Raw genomic sequence first — 18,119 nt, forward strand, 5'->3', positions numbered from 1 at the left:
CATATAGCAATAATATAGCCGAAAATTATCCTGTTGAGTCATTCCTAGGGAATTTCAATGCTCATACTTCACCTTTCTTAGAAAACTCTGTTGTATCTCAAATCAAAAATTATTCCCAAACAGACACCTCTAAATGTGTGAATTTTGTAGATAAACCTGTACATAAATCTTTATTTTGGAAATTATTTTTTGATGGATCTAGATCCAATGATGGAGCAGGGGTAGGATGCATATTAGTTAGCCTAGAAGGGGAAAATACTATGCTAGCATGTAGACTTGAATTTGATTGTACAAACAATATTGCTAAATATGAAGCTCTGGTTCAAGGTTTGTACAAAGCAATTGGTCTTAATATCAAATACCTCCAAGTATTTGGAGATTCCAAAATTGTCGTTATATAAGTAAGAAATACTATACACTATCTGTCAGGACATTTGAAACACTATCAACCGTTAGTCCAAGAACTAACCTCACATTTTACAGCGTTTAATATTTCTTCAATGCCAAGACTCCAAAATGCTAGCGCTGTTCTCCTAGCTAATGTAGCTTCCAAGCTTATTCCATGAGAAGATTACAGCCCAGATCGATTCTCCATTGAATTAATTTTTAGGCCGTCTATTCTTGATAATATCACCAATTGGAGAGTCTTTAACAATTATCCTGATATCGTAAGCTTCCTCACTTCAGAAGGCCCTTATGAGGACCAGATAGTTGAAGAAGACCAGCATGACAACCAACTGAAGCAAGAAACCAACAACAATGCTATACCAAAATCTAAAGTTAAATTGGAAGATTTATATGAACTCAAAGATAGATTCAAACGATCTACTAATTCAAAACTTCAGAGTTCAACTCTAAGGTATGAATTAATTAATCTTGGAATTGACACGAAACCAAAAAACATCAATCTAGGTCTCGGACTCACATCAGAAGAAAAATCAGCTTTTATATGTCTGTTGAAACAATATAAGAATGCCTTTGCTTGGAATTACGATGATCTTGAAACCTATGACACTTCTATTATTCAACATACTATTCCTATGACCTCTGATGAAAAACTTGTTCAGCAGAAATTGAGGAAAATTCATCCCAATTGAGAAAGCCAAATTAATTTTGAGCTAAATAAACTACTAAAATCCAAAATTATTTTTCCTGTCAGGCCTTCCAGGTGGGTCTCCAATCTCATCCCAATCAGAAAGAAAAACTTTGATATTCATATTTGTATGGACTTTTGCAATCTCAATAAAGCTTGCAAAAAGCACAATTTTCCGTTGCCTCCTATGGAACAGATATTGCAATTAGTTGCAGGCTCAGAATTAATGTCCTTTGTAGATGGTTTCTTAGGTTACAATCAGATCTTAGTCCATCCAAACGATCAACTGAAAACCACATTTAGAACAAAATGGGGCACTTACTCCCATCAAAAGATGTCATTCGGACTAATTAATGTCAGTGCCACTTTCCAAAGATCCATGGAGATTGCCTTCAAGGGTTTAGTAAACAGGCTAGTGGTAATCTACTTAAATGATATACTGTATATTCCAAAAAAACGTAGAAATCATCTGAGAGATCTAAAACAAATCTTTGAATGCTGTCAAAAGTATGGGATTTCCCTTAACCCTAAGAAGTCTTTCTTCACGTTAAGTGAAGGAAAACTCCTTGGATTTATTTTGTCCAAAATAGGGATTCATATTGACCCTGACAAGATTAAAGACATTTCTAAAATACATTTGTCCCATAACAAAAAATTGATGCAATCTTTCCTTGGTCAAATAAATTTTGTCAAACGATTTGTCCCTGACATCTCAAGAATTGTATTACCCCTTCAAGCCATGATAAAGAAAAATTCTCTATTTTAATGGGGTCAGTTGGAACATGAAGCTTTTAACTTGATAAAACAAGCAATCATAAATGCCCCATCTTTAGCATTGCCGAATTTTCCCAATCATTTCACTTTGTACACTCTCGCCTCTGAGAAATCATATGCAGCCATATTGACACAAGAAAATCAAGATAAAGTCGAAGCCCTGATTTCTTTCTTTAGCTCTAATTTACAAGGAGATGAATTGAATTACTCAGATGTTGAAAAAAAAGCTTACGATGTTTTTGAATCAATACAAAACTTCAGACCTTTTCTTCTCAAAACCCACACCAAGGTGATAGCACCATTCCAACAGTAAGAAATCTTCTAGTACAAAGGGATGTGGGTGAAAAAAGAGAAAATTGGGTTATGGATCTACAAGAATATGACATTGAAATCAAACCAGCAAACATTGTGAAAGGTCAAGGTTTTTCCAGGATGTTGGCAGGAGCATCGGATATGTCATTATCACAACATTAAGGTGTCGTGGTACAAATTTATGAGGTAAGCCTTAACGACACTGAATCAACATATGCTGATATAATATTCTATTTAAAAAATGGATATGCACCTCCACATTTGAATTACACAAAGAAAAGAGCCTTGAGGTTGAAAGCTAAATAGTATCAAATGGTCAACAACGTGTTGTTTAGAATGAATTATGATTATGTTTTGCTTAGATGTCTCGAGAAATCTGAAGCGGAGAAAGTATTGGAGGAACTTCATGATGGACCGGCTGGCAGACACTTTGCAGGAGATGCTATAGCACATAAAATCCTACGTGTAGGATATCACTAGCCAACCCTATTCAAAGATGCACACAGTTATGTAAGGAAATGTAAGATATGTCAGACAGCTACGGGAAGACAGAAGAAACCAACATTAGTGTTACAACCAGTCAAAATTTATCAACCATTTGAACAATGGGGATTGGACATAATAGGTGAGATCATTCCTTATTCTTCTAAGAAACATAAATTTATCCTTACAGCCACTGATTACTTCACAAAATGGGTTGAAGCAATTCCACTCAAGGTAGCCAACTCTGAGAACATTATCGAATTTATAGATCAATTTATCATCACTAGGTTTGGTTTACCTTCTGCCTTAATGTTTGATAATGCATCTTACTTTTCGGGCAATGCTATGACAAAATTTGCTCTTAAAATAGGCTTTAAACTTAAATATTCTGCTAATTATTATCCACAAGGAAATGGGTTAGCCGAATCCACAAATAAGAACCTTATCAGGATTATTAAATGAATTGTTGATCAAAGTCAAAAGAACTGGCATAAATCTTTAGTGTTTGCTCTGTGGGCAGATCGAATAACTCAGAAAACCTCCATTGGCACTTCTCCTTTTAATCTGGTTTATGGGAAAGAAGTTGTCTTACCAACAAACATAGCTATTCCCTCGTTTGCCTTAGTTCAATTCATTGAAGAAACTCCTTCCTCGTCTATGCAACTTAGACAATTACAAATCCTTAAACTTGAAGAGGAATGAGAAAAGGCTAGAATTACCCATGCACATCATCAGTAGTTAGTCAAAGCATCCTTTGATTCAAATTCTGTATCTTCAAAAAATTTCCAACTTGGAGACTTAGTGTTAAAATGGGATAAAGCCCACGAAGAGAAAGGCAAGCATACTAAGTTCCAATGAATGTGGCTTGGCCCATTCTAGATTGTCGAGCTAATAGGCCCATCAACTTTTCTGTTACAAGATTTAGCAGGTAAGAGAGAACCTCTACCTGTTAATGGACAGGTCCTAAAGAAATATTTTCCATAGAAGATGATCTCTTCTGATCACTGTATAGTATATTCTTTAGTTAATTCTCTTTTATAATAACACAAGTTGAAGACATTTACGTTTCGTTTTACTAAAAGATAGTTTCTCTTTTTAATTTTGTTTTTCACCTGTATAAGTAGCAATGTTATGAAAATTAATCTTCATTCATGAAATAAATAGTTGAGTGCTACAACTCGAAAACTACCTATTTTTTTGTTAAAATTATCCTATCTTTCATAAAAATTAGCTTCAAAAATAAATAAATAAAAAATAAAAAAATTCACATCAGTCAGGAAAAGTATCACTAACAAAGAAAAGTTTCTCTGCAGAAAAGCATTTTTAAAGTCTACGATTGTCGTCCATAAACTCTTAAGGAGCCATTGATTCCCCCCACTTGAGTAGCTTTCAATTTTAGAGTGTAATTCTAAAATATACTTTAAACTTAAAGGATAAGAGGTCTCATGAAGAGCCGACTTACCATGATCATAAGATTATAACTAATTGACATTACCAATACTGAATATCAAAATAGGGTAATGGCTTGAGATTGATCAATCAAAAGACAAGGGGTCTCATCAAGAGCCAACTTGTTCAGTTCAGTTACAAATCAAGTGAATGGCATTATCAATTTTGGCCACCAAACCAAGACATTGTCCTTTAAGAAATAAAAGAAGAATGAATTACTTCAGTAAACTAAAGAAAGCATCAAGTATATTGAAGAATTTATCTTTAAAGTTGCATTCTTACTTAAGTAGGATACTGAATCATTGTTGGGTAACAGGTAACCTTGTCGAGGCTATGAATGCCTGTTGGCAGCAGAGGCTCTACCTACGACAAATGAGTATACCAAAACTGGTCTAACGAGATTCTTTTGCTTTTATCTTTATAACCAAGTAATGACTAATGTAGGTAAAATGACTATCTGTGAGAAAAGGGCAATCAGAAGAAAGATAGTTAGAGCAGATGTTGCTTATTGATAAACGAGCAGTAATACTTACCTTGTATTCCATGCAATTTAGTTTTATTTTCAAAAGTATCTTTATTTTAGAAGTTTTAGAAATTTCAAAAAACTCTTAGAGATAATTGGTTCTTCCAAGTGAATTTCCAATTGTTGTGCTTGTCAACAACCCCCCATTTATTAATGTTTGTAGTAAAATATTACTTTAATAAATGGGGACCCTTTCAAAAAATCTATATACCCAAAAAAATCAATCCTAGCATGTAGGTATTTCTTTCATCTTTAGAATAAATCAAGATATCAAACAAAACCTCTAAAACCATTAAAATACTACTTTTTCCTATTTAGCATGAAATGCATCACAAACGATACCTTTTTAACCCACCACGATCTACGACGAAACAATAAAAAAGGTAAATCTATATTCAAAAAAAGGTCATAATGTTAAAAAGTCCTTAAAGCTTCTTTAAAAAGCTAAAAGTCTCGCATCGCAACATCGTTGTTTATAGAAGATTTCTCTTAAAAATATACCCCGAAGTATTGCGATCTACGAGATTGCGATCTCCAATATTGCGATGGTATAATAGCTTTCTCGCATCGTTTCAATCATATGACACAAGCCTCAACCTATTATATGCCGATATTGTGAAATGTGATCTTGTCTTGGACCCACTTCTTAATATTTTTATCAACACATGCGGAGGTCCATTATTCATATAAAAAGAAGCCCGATAAGTAATGACATTTATTTCTCACCTCTCGCATCTTGCACAAACTCAAAAAATGGTAAGTTAAATGAGAACAAATTATGCGATATAGCGATCTGCGATATTTCTTTGCAAATCACAAAATTCTATTATTGCAGTTTGAAGGCTCACCACCCTAGGAGATTGTTTCCCAATTTACGATGTGAACATTTATGGACATTCAAGTTAAAGGATAACGTATAATTAGTGGGCATTTATGAAGAAGTAACTGCATTTATGTGTGAAAGGCCATTTAGAGTGATTTGATATCTTCTTACGTGATTTCAAATAAAACACCTTTATCACCTTTACTGGTTCTCTTCATCGATTCATTTCTACATTCAGTATCAATTTTATCTGATAAACTGTTCTTCTTGAAACTTTCATGAAAAGGCCACAGAACAGGGAACCGAAAGCAATGGTGAAGAAAGGGAAAGCAGTCACCTATGAGAAGTCAGAATTGACTCCTCTGTTCATGGATACCACATGTAATAGGGAAGCAGGGACGTCTATAATGGAGGCTATGTATAAGTTACTAAAGGAAGAAAAACCATGGATTCTTGAGACAACGATTACAGTTGATGTGCACGATTCCTCTGATGCTTCCATAAATGAACTTGCGTGCTCATTTCTGCACCAAATAGCCACATGACCAAAAATAATCCCCTATACTGACATGGTTAAGTGGTTAAGTGGTTTATTGATGACGCTGATATATTTGACAGGGAATTTAAAATAGGAGGCCAGGAAGTTATAGGATCTTTCACTCCAAATAACGTAAGGCTTATGCACCACCTACCGGAGCCACAGGTTACCTACAACAGGCAAATTGTTGAGAAATTCATCAAAGAAAATGAAGACCCGGTAGAATGCACAAAGAATTGGTCAAATAATGAAGAAAGAATCAAGAAAGACAAAACGGTATGTACACCACGACATCTGTTTGCTCCCCTTTTTGTTTTGCTGTGGCTATTCTCTATAGACTATTCAGAAAACCCGACAGTAACAAATTATCCTCAGAATGGTTGCCCTTAATAGATGCAGTCGTTAATGCAAGAATAATAGATTGGGCACAAATCCTATCTGATAATTTAGCTAAAGAAATTATAGAGTATAGAAGAAAAAGGAGTATTGCTTCGAGGGTTTACCCTCCATTTTTCATGTGTGCTTATGTTACAGACACTATTTGTTTTGGTTCTAAATTCCCTCTTATGGGGTGGAAGTGGCCTATTCAGGATCCACTTCCTATTCACATCTACCACAAAGATATGTGGGAATCCAATTTTGAACCACATTTTTTCAATATTTTTCACGAGTTATGCTTCCATTCCATAAATGAATCTACAACCGAGATGCGCCCAGATTCTCCAAAGAAGCTGAGATAGACATCCTCTCTGTAGCCTGATGGTTCAGAGAAGAGACATTTACATATATCAGAGTGTTTGGCAGCATCACCTCTCCCCATGTTCTCCCTTTCTATGTCCCAGATAAATTAATGGCTAGAGAGATAGCCTATCAGACATGTAGTGAAGGAGGGATGAGCAAAACACTGATGGAGTCAAAGAAGGCCATTTGGCCTCAATTTCCTGTATCATGTGGAGTGTTTTCATTACATGACCTTGGACATGAGTTTAGGGAAGTAGATAATATGTTGTCTCTATGACTACCTAAGTTCCCCGGAAGATAATACGACCCATTCGGTATTGCCAAGGATTTCACCGTTATGGTTAAATTAAAAATATTCAGCCATGAGAAGGGCCCATTTGATGATGCTTTCTTACAGAATAATACCTTCAGAGAAGTGAAACATATGGCATAGATACTTTTTGATCGAGAGGGTCTTGAGACATTTTATAGCTACAGAGAAAAGAGCTTATCAAAGGTCCCATTGGACCAATTGTTAATTGAACCAATAAGAAAGCCCACTCCTAGTGCAAGCATATATGGTGACTCAAAGGAAAAATATAAAACCAATTCTGGGAAGGCATCTAAGAAGTCTTTAGAAAATAAGAAAAGCAAGAGCAGGGAATCAATCCAAGATATAGCCCAGTCTACAACAAAGACAAATGAACAGAGTTTGACCATCAAGAAGATTGAAACCCACACTCCCCCTATACAGCTAATAAAGCCTCTGGTGATTGATTTGGAAGAGGAGTGGGATAATTTCAACAGAAAACTCAACACAGAGGAACAAGCACCAAAGACACAAATGACACATCAAGAAACAACTCTGAAAATTATAACAAGGGGAACTATAAATGCTCAAGAAATAAAACAAATTCCCATTACCCCCACCTCTGAGATTGTTTTAAGAATAAAAGAAATTCCCCCTCTTGATGTATTTTACAGCCCACGGCACAAGGTTGTTGTTAAGAGACAGAGAAAGAAAAGAAAATTGGAATCTATAACTGCTACCACTCCAAACAATGAGCCGATGGATGTCCTTTAGAAGGACTCATCCACCAACCCATCGGCTAACCTCACCAGGCTCTCGTAGTTCGTAGGTGCATACGCTATGACAACTATTAACAAAGAAGCAGAGGTAAAACTGTTGCTTAAAGAAAAAGAAGACAAAATTTTGTCACTCGAACAGCAGTTACAACAAGCCAAAACCAACCAACAAGCGGAAATACAATTGGCTAAGTCACAGCAGGAGTTCCAATAAATGCAAATAGAACTTCAAAGTAGCTTGGCATGTAAGGAGGCACAGATACAAAGCATAAAATATCTTCATAAGGATGACCCAAAGATCGATCAATTTGTCACCGAAGCACTCAGACTCAACTCCTAGCTCACACACCAAAAAGAATTCTTATGCCAAAAAATCTCACAGTGGAACTCTTACTGTGAAATAAGCGACAAGTTAACGAGCCAAGTTGTGGAATTTTGACTAGAATATGATGAAATTCTTAAAAAGGATTCAGATTTCATAACTTGACAAAATTCCAAGAATGGGAGAAGAGCTAACATGCCCAAACTGGATGAATCACATAAGGAGATCTTATTTCCAAGTTTGGGTTCTCAGATCAAAGAGGCAGAAAAGGCAACAGAGGATGCGGCAACAGCGGAAAATAGCGTCATTAAAGCTGTAAATGAAAATTTTCATAGTGCTAATCTTGTGGAAGAAACCACCCCTGGTTTCCTTATGAATTCAAAACAACTTGAGTTACGTGGAAGTAGGCAACAGAAGAAAGAACATAAGCAATTACGGAAGTGACCAGGTTAAACTGGGAGGCTTATTGGAAATATTTGGTAAAACCGCACAGCCAATATATGACCTTGAAATGACTGATTATTTCTATTGAGAAAATGGTGCCATTGCTCATCAATGCCGTGTTTACAGGACAATTGAAAGCCGAAGTCAGCCAACCTACTCTCCTCAATACCAAGGTAGATATTTGCGATGTGAAAGATGGAATGCAGGATTAATCATTATGCACATTTCTATTTTTGTTTTATTTTGCTTAAATTGAGGGAGGTCGTTTAAACCTTCTCAACTCTTTTTGTAATAATCTATTTTTAGTTTCATAAGTTAGTATTTAAACCCCTCTCGTGCATTTAGAGAGGGGTCTAGAAATTTTATCAGAAACATTCTTCAGAACATGCACTTCTTCTCCCTTTGAGGATGTTCTAGTGAGATTAATGGAACAAGATTTATTTTCTACTTGAATTTGAGATCTTCTACTGAAATTGAACTTCTGTACTCTTAAATGATGTTGGATGATTTGAAAGTAGATCAATATTGTTGGAGCACATGAGTAGAACGTATTATAAATGGTACCTTTATCTCTTAATTCTTTTTTAATTATGCGTCAAGCAATACATTATCTCCATGTTATTTATGTATGAAAGTTTGAATTTTATTTTGCCATTATTGCACTGTTGTATGATGATGATTTATAATTTATGCTCAATACATGAATGATTTTAAAGCGATATATCTTTCATATCGTTTTGGCTAACTTTTTATACAAAACGATCAGTGTTAAATAGATTCACTTCTTATCGTGATTGAATGATATTTATTATCAATTACTTTTAGATATCATTTTAGATCACATATTTCATGTTACTCCCAGGATAGTTATAAGTTACATAAATATTTTTTATTAGGACAAACTGCAAGTGATTACTAGTTAAATTAGATTAGTTTGAGGTTAAGTATTACTCCAAAAATCTCAAAAACATCATCCGGTTAGCACAAGCATAAAAATAGATTGGGAAACTGGTCCCATCACCCCCATTTAGAGCCACTATTCCAAACGGAAAAGGAGTTGTCCTAAGGTCTGGACCGGGTGGTTATCCCCCTTGTTGAGGCAATGATTTTCGAGCCTTCAACAGATTGTCATCAAATGATTCAGCAAAAGAGAGTACAATGATACATATCTTTGTCTATGCAACTAACCAACAAAAAACAACTACAACATTCATAAATGAACCCAACAATTTTTATACTCAAAAATATGATTTTGATGTCTGTAATGAACTATCATTGTCTGTAGTCAACAACCAAAACCTGCGGTCACTGACAAAAATCTTTAGAAGAATGAGATTTCATATTTTAGGTCCTGGTCACATAGAGGAGGAGATATGTGAGTGACTATAGCTTACCTAGTCGCTCCCTTAAGCCTAACATGCGAGCAATTGGGTTCAGATCAAATCCATTTGCACAAATGAGCTTCTATGTGAGTGACTAGGGTGTACTTCATCTTGTCCTATGCATACGTCTAAGGCCCAAAACCCTAAATCAAAGATGTGAGCTTTGGACCATGCAATTTCACGTCAACGGTAATGTGATCCTCAGCGAATAAGCCTCATACCCGTATGATCCAAAAACAAGATAGCATAGTGTCTCATGGTTGTGTTTAAATGAGGTAGAGGGCACTTGTATTTATATCCCTTCAAGATGGTCCATTTTTCTTTAGGTCTAACCTTATAAAATATGCACATGTGGGATTTTCTTCATAAGTACACTTTACCTTATCTGATTTGAGTGATATTTAGGTATATTTTGGTCCTCTAAAAAGTATGAATTCAATACAATCATTATCTCCATCAAGTGAGCTTTCCAAAGCGGAATTTGACCGCATTTGCATATTTTAAACACCTTTACTAGATCCAGATGTTCTGATAGAAAAATTTGACATTGGTTTGTTTTTGTGTTGGATTATTTATTCAGTAAGATTGATCCAAAAGAAAATATGATGTTAGGGTTTCCCTAGGAATGCTAACAATGTTATCACTGTAGGGATAGTTTCATTATGAAATAGCCAGCCATAAAAAATTCCACAAAGCATCTCAAGACCAACCTTAGTCAGTAGTTCTTCACATCAATATCCTCATTAGAAATAAAAGTGACATAATTTGAAATTCATGGCATTAAGGATGTATGGAAATAGGGAGAAAGAAATATGAAAAATTGATATCTTCCCAGGATGACCATCTTACCATTATCGAAGTGTATAACTGAAGCTCCTCTCTTTTTCGCAAAGTGAATCACTTTCACTACGGCTCCCACATCCATAGAAAACCTTATTATTTATGAAATATTGAACTCTAAATCACAATACCTAAAGTATTTTAAATTCATTGTCTAAGAGATATAAAATTCATTTCCTAGCTTCAATTTTCATGATGATTGCTTCAAAATTTGACCCAAGGTTTTGAATTTTAAGTGTGCCAATGTGTGTCCTCTTTACCCGAGATAACCCTACTGCTAATAGGCTTGTTTAGTACCCCAATGGGTTTCCCTTCGTACCATATAAAGATAGCCCTGCTATCGGCAAACCTATTTAGTACCCCGACAAGTTTTCTTATACTTCGTGGTACTTCCATTTGTATTAATATATGACTCAAAAGATTTGGAAGAATGTATATTATTCATTGACATCTTTAAAGTGTAAAAATTATGGTGGTGCAAGAGTGTTTTATATTTTCCAGGCACATAAATAATTATTTTTAGTCCATGGGAATTATCATTCAAAGTAATCTTAAATATCAGATATTCAAGGTCCCCCTGGTTAATCATGCTAATGATCTCATGAAAGTACATTAAGGTTTTATAGGTGTGGTCGACCATAGGAGTCTTTCCAACAGTGCTTTCCATTTATTGCTTCTATATTACCCTTCCCTAACTTAGAAAGAGGAAAATCTCCTTCAAGTGTAGGAGTACTTACAGTGTAGCCATGTGCATAACAAAATACTAAATATACACACACTTAGTTTTAAAAGGAAAACTTCAATGCATACTAATAGTATGAGAAAAAAACTACTTTAATTGATATAGTACAAAGAGTTGTTGAATGATGAGGGAACAAGGTGTGCTAACGGTTTTTTGAAATCAAGATTCAATAAGATCTACATATGCATGATTCTCCAACTCATACAAATCTTCCAAAACCTGACAAGAACTCATCTGTAGACATAAAGGATCTAGTGAAAGACAAGAAATAAACTCCTCAATCTCATGCTCCAATGTTTGTTCCTCAGATTGGCAAGGATGGCTAAGTGAAATTCTAGGTTTTTGAGCTTCAACAATAGCTTCAGAACATCTTCTAATGATAGGTTTTTCCTCTAATGGTCTTCAAATTATATACTCCTATTCTAGGAAACAAAAACCTAATTTGTCTATAAATTGCTCATAACTTGAGTTCCTACACTAGTCAATTCATGCTATAATGTTGCACTAAAAAAAATTAGAAACAAAACCCTAACTATTACAAATAATGATCCTACAAATCACCAACATTTGGAAGCAAACCCTAGTATTGGAAATTGAAAAAGTAAACCCTAACTAGTAATAATCAAAGAACAAATCCTAGTTATTAATCAATTTGGGAAACATAAGCATTAACCAAGCGAATGTAAAAACTCTCTTGTAAACATGTAGATCCAAGCTATGCTAATGCTAAATAGGATGCTCAACTCAAAATAAAACCTTTATCCAAGTTCTTGTATGAAATCTACTTTACATTCAATCCTATGTGCAACTAAAAATTGAAACTCATTCCACTTTGTATATAATCATAAAGCTACAAGAATGTTTCAAATATGTTTTAGCATTACCAACAAAACTAAATGTATCAGTTGAACAAAAATTCACTATGCATGCACAGAAAAGTAATCCTGCTTTTCTCAAATTCTAAGAAAATACTTCATCAAATGTCTATTTGCAATTGACTAGAAATCCAAAAAATAAAATTAACAACACTCTAGGAAGAAAAGGTACAGAAGGAAGAATTCCTCCTAATCTTGGAAATACAAATCTAATAAATCATTGTCAAAACAGACCATAAGTTTCTTAATACAAATTGTTGGAATCTCCTTCTTTAATGATTATTCATGCACTCAATAGGTATCATTGTCACAAGTGCGTGTTTTTCATAGATATAAATCACTGTTCAAATGACTAAATGCATGAATTCTGCAAATTATTTATCAACAACAATGATTATAGGCCACTTCATCATCAAAATTTTCAACCATTGTTGATATTTTTTTTTGAATAAACTGTGTCAATATTTGAACCCAATATTCAAGTGGACACTCCATCCATCGTCAAGGAAAAAGAAAGAAATAAAATATGAAGTGAGTTTAGTAATGAAAAATGAATATAAATGTAACGAAAAGGAGTCAATCATGAAATAATAAAATGGGTTCCAAGGAATGGAAAATATCTTTAAATCATATAAAGAATAATGCATACATTACGAGAAATTCGAGACATAAAAGATAAATTATTTTCTTTCTATATTTGATTATTTAAGGAAAGTTTTTTTTTTCCTTTCACTTTGGGGTGTCACAAAAGAATATTCACCTTTTATAATCTAATATGTTTATTTTATATTTTCTTTGCAAATATTTCTTTTTTGTTAAGAAAGGAAAATGACATCTTCTTAGTTAACTAAACAGAAAAATGCTCTATTCACTAGGATCCTATGTGTTCATCATAGGAGTTCTATTATCATGAGATTGGAATTCCTCTAATGCAATTATACTTTGATTCCAATACAAAAAAGCATCACATTTTATTAGATGAGAACAATATACTGTTTAGTGCACTACCATTCTTGAAGTGAAAAATTCCTTGATGATGATTGTTTTGTAACATATTTTTCCAAGTAATGAACATGCAGAGACTATTGTTTACATTTGTGTTATATTTTTAACTCACCAACTATAGTCTTTTAATGAATTTGTGTTATTACCTTCTTTATTTTTTCATCATGTAAGAAATGAAGGTTCAATACATATTTATCTTCCATTCATTTTCATTTTCCATTTTGTGCCATTTCGAATAATTGCTTACCAATTCAACATTATTAGAGTTGTCAAGTGTAGAAGAAAATGCAACAACTACTACAATAGTTATGATCCAAAAATTACATGAAAAACCTACATATGACGAGGAAGCACCATATTTTAAAGTTGTTGGTTTATTTGAACTCAAGGCTTGGAGAAATATCTACCTTTTAAAAAAGCGATGTATGAGAAAATAAAAGATTTTGATGTAAATTTTCATGATTTTGATATAGCCATTCATAGACGTTATTTTCATGTGAAGCCTACTAAATATGAATTACATTAAATATGATTGAGTTATGTAGATGCATCAAGACCAAATTTGAGCAAAATAATTTCTTTAGTTCAACATTAAACACCTTTGGGGGTGCCTTTCTAACTAGTTTCCCCTTGGGATGTGATAAGTCCTTTGTGGTAAAACATGATAAAAACATGCAAAAAGATTTGAAATAGTGTGTAATAAGAAGCTAGAGCAACATTACTCGTGATTTTTCTTTTCAAAAACATGGAAAATTAGTATATTATAATTTAACTAAATATTTTTCTTATTATTATATATATTTTTATACATAATCAAGGAATCACCAATATTTCACAATGTTGTCCATTTTTTTAGAAGATTAGCCAAGAATTTGCAATACCATATAGCCTAGTGAAAATTTTTCCAATATTTAACAAAATTTTATAATTCAGTGAAAGATTCACCAAAAAATTATATATGTATATTATATCAATGAAAAAATAGCCTATACATTTTTCTATATACCATGAAGATTTGCCCATTTATTATGCATATAAATTTCGGGTATTTCTTAAAAATTTCCCTAGCTCCTACCATTTCAAATGTAGGGGCTAGTTCTGTTGGTAGGTATTTAAAGAACAATTGCAATAGTTTCTCTTAATTTAGTTGAAACACAATTAGAATTTCAGTGGGTTTGGTCTGAATTTTCTCCTTAGATATATATTTATGCTCCCCTAAAAATGCCAAGACTGGTCTAACTTTCCTCCCTAGATAGATATTTATGCTTCCCAAAAATATTTAGGGGTTCTTCACCCCACTGTAAGAAATATTAAGCATAACTTAGGGGGAGAATGCCAAAAAGGCAAAGAAAAACATTCAGAAATTTAGACAGAAAATGTATAGTTGGTATTGAATAATAAAGCACAATATTACCCGCATTTTCACAGAAAATGTAGAGTTGGTATTGAATAATAAAGCACAATACTACCCACATTTTCTTTCCTTTTTGATGTAGTTGGCATAGTTGGTCGCTTTTTCTCCCTTTTCATACATTTGGCATAATTAAAATAACGGGCTTTAGACTTGAACTTTGTCTCGTGGTTGGAATATCGGGAGTTATACCTTGAATTTTGGGCAACAATCCAACATTGTCAAACTTAAAGGGGAATTTTGATGTATTCACTTCTCCTCCCTCCACTGCCTAAATCAATGGAAGAATAACGAACTTCTTTGAGTTTGTTTGTTGTAAAGATGGGAAGTAATTTCACTTATTTCAAATAGAAACATGCAACTTGCCACCAAGTTGTCGCCTACATTAGATGCGTGATGCGGTGTCATATGGACTCATGGTTGGAATTTGGATTTCTCTTTACCCGTCATACAATTTTTTTTTGACGTTTTGGGTCCTTATGCTTCCCGTCAAGAAACGTTATATTAAAAATTTTGCCCTTCAAGAGTGATGTTCTCATAATAAATTAACCCTTCACTAATAAAGTTTTGATTAAAAAATTACCATTCAATAAATAATTATGTTGAAATCCTTATATCTACATTAATATTTATTTGAACTTTGATTTTGAATATTAATCTATATAGTTAAACTTTTAAATTTTCTTAGCATTTCAACATCTTAATAATATTGTTAAATCTTACATATAACTGTAATCTTAAATTTGAAATATTTTTTTTTATAGAATTATCAACATTTTATTAGATCCTCATATATATATATATATATATATATATAACCATTCCATATTTTTTGAACCACTCCTTATTTTCTCCAAAACAAAATATAATTTAGGTTGATTATATTATTTTCTATATACTATTTATAAACAAAATATATATATATATATATATATATATATATATATATATATATATATATATATATAATTTTAAATATATAATTTTAATAATAATTATTATTAATAAAAAATTTTAAGTTAGAAAAAATCAATTATTACAATTTTTATTAAATTAAAAAAATAATTAAAACAATAAAGTCAATATTAAAAATATATAAAACACTAATATATAAAGTTCAAATCGAAATTCCAACCCTGGTGGAAGTGAATCAATTGTCCTGGAAATTCAGGCGCAACGATACCATTTATGTAGAAGGAGTTCGTGTTCAAATCTTATGGGATGTGCACGATTGGCTGTTTAATCCTGGACTAAGACATGCCTTGTTCATTTTCAAATCCACGATGCCACTCAACTCCCTTAGTTCCAAACACAACATCGACTGCGGCCTGTCTTCGGATTTTTCTTTTTTCATTCATGCATGGAACTTACAATTTCAGATTGTCCAAAACACCGTTTCCGAAGGTGATTTAATCATTGATGTATTTTTATTTGTTTTTTAAATTGATAATTACGCAGAAGGATTGACTTGGTTTTAAAGAATTTCATATTTTTAAATTATGAATAGTCAAGATTTAATAATATCGAAATATTTTTAATTCAATACATGATCTGATCAATAATATAGAAGATATCTAAATAGTTTTTCGGTGTCTAGATTATTTAATAATTTATATTTAATGATAGTTTCGTTTGGCTGATGTATGGGCTCTCTGTTTCCTCTACCTCGATGTCGCATCGACATTGGTATAACTTGCTAGGCGATCCAGTTGGGTTTTAAGGAAAATTTATACTTTGGCAGAGTGATGATGGGAATAGGAAAAAAGATCTCGGGGTTCCGGATATGGAGCTGTTTAAGGGCAATGCAGTGTCAGGGTTTGAGTTTGAGTGCCCATGTGAGCCTGTGGATCTGGAAAGGATTTTGGGGATTGCAGACATCAACACGCTTACTGAGAAGGGCTGTGGGGTTAAGAAGCTGGGGCATGGATTGTACTATTCTAATGAGATTGACTGCGTTGGGCTGTGGGTATTGCCTGCTTTTGTGAATCATTCTTGTAGTCCTAATGCGGGGCGGTTACATGTTGGGGATAATGTGTTTATCCATGCTGCGAGGGACCTCAAGGCAGGGGAAGAGGTAACCTTCGCTTATTTTGATGTGCTGCTTCCAATGGGGACGAGGAGGGAACTCTGCAAGACATGGTCATTCGTGTGTCAGTGCCACCTGTGTGAATTGGAGCGGTCTCTAGAGGGGGATTTGAGGGGCATTGAGGATGACTTTGGGAGGATTTATAAGAAGGGCGGAGAGATGGAGATGACTAAATTGGCTCTGAAGCTGGAGCAAAAGCTTACACAGTTACAGGGGAGAGTTAAGGCCAAGGATAGGCAGCTGATTCATGCTTCATTCGCCAAGGCTTATTGGCCCATGTTTAGGTCTCCTGTGCTTCTGAAAAAATGGGGCAGGCAGATGCCTTGCATTGAGGGTGTTATTGATGCTGTTACTTGTGCATTGCCTGGGGATGAGACTGCCCTCTGTGTTGCTACAACTATAGTGGATAAGTTGAAGGTGAGCAAGTGATTGACCCCATACAGAAAGGCCATGGATCGGGCTCTACGGATATGTAAAGGACTGTACGGGAAACAAATGAAGAACAATGTGATGAAGGATTTGATAGATGCCCATGTCTATAACAGAGATATTATTGCTCCCAAGTCTTGCATATTTTAGCCTTTCTCGCTGGCTCGTATACATTTTCTTTTGAAATCTAGATTAGCCCAGTAACTTCATTCAAAATTTGTTACTATTCTTTTGTTCCTAGTCCAATCAGAGCTTTAACCTCTTTCGATTACCCAATTCAAAATTCTTATTTGTACAGAGGAACATCTCTTACCGTTTCTTATTCTTTTGTATATCACAATCCCTGATAGGACAACTAATTTGACCACTTTTGCTTCCCAATACAAAACTTGAAATACGAAGCACCTCATCTCCCTTTTCAAGCCCAATCCCTTTATCACATTTTACTTGTTCTTTGAAAGCTGTGAGGGGAAAAAGAACACAGGAGAATTTCCCCAAACTATAAAGGTAATTTAAAGTTTCACAGATTTTGATTTTGATCTTGAGCTTCTGAAGCGTGGGGCTGAAACTCAACTCCGTCCTTGTTGGGCACCTACATTCACTATAGCTTGGAGTTTTATACCGTAGGTTGAAGGCATTTCATAGGTTGATGTTTCACTCGGAGGCATGGTATGGAGGTTTCAACATATGTTGAGATTAAAGAGTATCTGCATAGCAGGGGGTTTGTGACAGCAGGCATACTTTGTCCATTATTTTGACGGGCATATCAATGTTTTCTTTAT

The 18,119-nt window shown here is 34.0% G+C and overlaps 1 protein-coding gene across 1 annotated transcript; it reads left to right on the forward strand.

Moving 5' to 3' along the window:
- The first annotated feature begins 16,605 nt into the window (after nucleotides 1-16,605).
- On the forward strand, nucleotides 16,606-17,337 carry LOC149145233 (uncharacterized). The gene has a single exon (XM_089452375.1). It carries the CDS (start codon nucleotides 16,606-16,608, stop codon nucleotides 17,335-17,337), a length of 732 nt encoding a protein of 243 aa, XP_089308501.1.
- Nucleotides 17,338-18,119: the final 782 nt, after the last annotated feature.

Source organism: Pinus tabuliformis, chromosome X, assembly GCF_031772625.1.
Source record: "Pinus tabuliformis cultivar Carrire ecotype Pingquan chromosome X, CPIR1, whole genome shotgun sequence".
Classification (NCBI taxonomy): domain Eukaryota; kingdom Viridiplantae; phylum Streptophyta; class Pinopsida; order Pinales; family Pinaceae; genus Pinus; species Pinus tabuliformis.